Source organism: Trachymyrmex cornetzi, unplaced genomic scaffold (genome assembly GCF_001594075.2).
Source record: "Trachymyrmex cornetzi isolate Tcor2-1 unplaced genomic scaffold, Tcor1.1 scaffold380, whole genome shotgun sequence".
Classification (NCBI taxonomy): domain Eukaryota; kingdom Metazoa; phylum Arthropoda; class Insecta; order Hymenoptera; family Formicidae; genus Trachymyrmex; species Trachymyrmex cornetzi.
Window position 1 is genome coordinate 676,508 of NW_017298535.1, and position 3,470 is coordinate 679,977.

The window sequence follows — 3,470 nt, forward strand, 5'->3', positions numbered from 1 at the left end:
GTAATGGTTGTTCCGGTTTTTGTAGACAGTAGTGTTTGCTCGTCGAGCAGCTTGCGCCGCTTCAGGTCCGGCAGTAGCCCGTGGTGCGCTAAAAAATCAGCGCCGATAATGGGTTGCTTAACCGCTGCTACTATAAATTCCCATCGAAATGGTCGTCTCAGGCCAAGATTCAGAATCTTCGTTTTGGTTCCGTACGTATGTATAACCGTGTTGTTGACTGCGAAGAGTTGAAATTCTTCCGATCTTTTTGAGCCTGGTGCCATTCTACGCGGGATCACAGATATGTCAGCTCCTGTGTCTATCAGGTATGCCACGCCATCTTTTTTATCGCAGATTGTCAGGCGTGGAGTCTGTTTGAGACCGTCGACGACCGCCTGTAATCGTGACGATTCTTCTAGTTTTCCGTACTGGTCTTTTTTTCCCATGTGCAAGGCGGTGCACATTTGTATGCTTGTGCGCCGAATTTGTTGTGGTAGTAACATAGTTCCTTATTGTCGCGCGCTTGGGATTTGCTATGCGGTCTTCTGTCGAAGTTTCTGCGTCATCGTGACTTGCTTCTGGATCTGCTTCTGACTTGTTTAGTCAGTTTAGCTATCTGCTTGGTCAGTTCTGCTATGTCTGCTGAAACTTTATTGACTAAGCTAGTATTATCATCGGTTTCAGGACTCACCGCTTGGATACTCCCCGGAAATGGTTTTGCTACTTCCATTACCTTATCTGCTTGTGCGGCTAACTTACTGAGATCAGTTACCTCACTAATGGCTAAGATTGCGCGTATATTCTCTGGCAGACGCTCCATAAATATTGATTTGAGTATCTGGTCGCTGACTTGTCCTTCGGCAAGGTTTCGCAAGCGTTGTAGGAATATTGAGGGTTTGTCATCTCCAAGTTCATGTGTAGCAAGCAAGCGTCTAATCCTCGTGGCTGTTGTCTCTCCGAGGACGGAGACCAGGCGTCCTTTGATGGCGTCATATTTTTCTTTGTCTGGCGGAGATGTTACAATATCTGCAACTAACGGAAGTGTACTTTGGTCTAGGTTAAGTACCACACGTCGAAATTTGGATTCATCGCCCGAAATTCTGCCGATTGAGAATGCTGCCTCTACTTGCGCGAACCACAGTTGCGGATTATCCCTCCAGAATAGTGGGAGGCGTACAGCGTATGTGGCATTGATTGTTGGTTCAACGCCTCTCCGGACTCTCTACCGTTAAGTATTCAACGTAAGCACTGGATTGCTTGTAGGACGTGATAGGTTCTTAATTGTATTTCCGGATTACCAAAAATATAAACTCTTTATTTTTTAACAATGAGACTTATGAGATCGATACAATATATCTTTCCTTGCACGTGTCAGACGACGAACGTTAGTCTTGTGTTCTTAAAATCCACCAATACTGTGTCCCTCTGACGAAGTCCCTAGATGAGTATTTCTGGACAAGTGCTGCCGCCACATCACGCTCCGCTTTGTCCATCGCGTCACGACGCTACGCGAAAGAGAGAAAGAGAGGGGTTGTGTACATATATAAACTTCACTCTTTCTCTCTTTCGTTTCGCGTCGTGACGCGATGGACGACGCGACTCGTGACGCGCTCGGGGTGATCCCGATTGATCTCGGCTCGATTGGACACCACCAATCAATCGACCAGTGCTCAGGAATTTTGTAGTTTCAAGCGCTGTGAGTGACTCGTATCCAATTGAGCCGTGTCCAACTGGGTGCCATCCGACGCGCTCAGTGGAAACGTACCATAACCAAATTTTCTTTTCAAAACAAACCTTGTTTCTGTTTGATTGAATTTTGGACTAAAGATAAAACATGTAAAAATTTAATCCGATGTGACTTACAATGACCAAGCGAGTGTGTTGTGTTCGAAATTGTGACTTCAATCCTGGAGATAAAGAAAATCGAAGAACAGTATTCAAATTTTGTGAAGTACGTATTGATGAAATGTAATCTGGAAAAATGTACAAAAATGTGATTTGATAATGTTGTCTGACATTTGTATGCATACATAACAGTTATATTAAATCTCAATTATTATATTGCAGAATCGATGCGCGCATGCGCAAACTTTCACACAATGTGCAATGCCACTGCACATCGTAGGTTTGTCGCATCGCATGCTCCAATATGTTCCAACATACTCCTGCCATAGCTCCTACTCACTCTATCAAGCATGTTGGAATGAGTAGGAGCTATGGTAGGAGCATATTGGAACATATTGAAGCATGCGACGCGAACAAATCCCGTGTGAAAAGCCGCGGACGTTTTTTGACTCACCCTCACCACGCCAGTTGACCCGCCTTAGGCTGCGTTCAGAAACTTCACCTTGCGGGTGATTGCTAGAAGTCTGTGTGAGTGAAATGGTAGGGATAAGGTACCCTCTCTGGTGTGTATATTTCTGAACGTGTGTACATTTTCCTAGCCGAAAGAAAATGGCGGAGTGTAAAAAACAAGTATTTGATATATGTACTAGCTAGTAAACTTTCTATTATAATATCTTATAGCGTTTTCGAGTGGGCAAAAGTTAGTGCGCACCAGTGCGCACTCAGTTCACACCAACACTGGACGAGTTCCAGGGGTTGCACTGAATAGTGCAAGTTCAAAAGAATACGCCAAGATTTTCAGTGTAAAAGCTGAAACTCATTTTTGTTTACTTTGAAGCAATGTTCAACAAAATGTTACAAAACCACAGTAAAAGATATTAAGAGTAGGGACAAGACCCCGTTTTCAATTCAACTGCGCAGATTTGCTTGTCCCTATGTATATATCCTTAACTGTGATAAAACGTGCACTGAACTGGCACCGTCAAAATATCTCGTGCCACTTAGTGCGCACTGAGTGCGCACTACGCGAGTGTCGTGCGATCAAATGAACACGTGACACTAGCCAAGTGCGCATTGGCACTGCCAATCGAACACGCTCTTGACACTGAGTGCAGCCAGTGCACCCCGATCGAAAACGCTATTAATTTAAGCGAAACATGTAAACATATACATGATATGACTAATTTAATTATTCATTTTGATACATATTGTACGGGAGTAGTACATCATTCTTTATGCATTGCCGAAATATAGCGAATTTGATTGATGTGCACTCACTCGATGTTGCTCGGTGCCAGTGGCTAGTAACTTTTGCACTAGTGCCGAAACGGTGTGGTGTATGCGATCCGAGTGTGGTTTTACTTGCCTTGATTCAAGCGTTTTCGATTGGGCGAAAGTTAGTGCGCAACAGTGCGCACTCAGTTCACACCAACACTGGACGAGTTCCATGGGTTGCATTGAATAGTGCAAGTTCAAAAGAATACGCCAAGATTTTCAGTGCTAAAGCTGAAACTCATTTTTGTTCACTTTGAAGCAATGTTCAACAAAATGTTACAAAACCACAGTAAAAGATATTAATAGCGTTTTCGGCCCGATCGGGTTTGCACCAACCTGGGTTGGATTAATCTTTCCTATTGGTTGATGTC

General features: G+C 43.9%; 1 protein-coding gene across 1 annotated transcript; it reads right to left on the reverse strand.

Moving 5' to 3' along the window:
- Positions 1-541: 541 nt before the first annotated feature.
- LOC108763704 (uncharacterized) lies at positions 542-1,472 on the reverse strand. The gene is made up of 2 exons (XM_018511549.1): positions 1,410-1,472; positions 542-1,201 (listed from the first exon to the last, which is right to left on the reverse strand). The coding sequence occupies exons 1-2, from the start codon at positions 1,470-1,472 to the stop codon at positions 542-544; spliced, it is 723 nt and encodes a 240-aa protein (XP_018367051.1).
- Between the last annotated feature and the right edge of the window lie 1,998 nt (positions 1,473-3,470).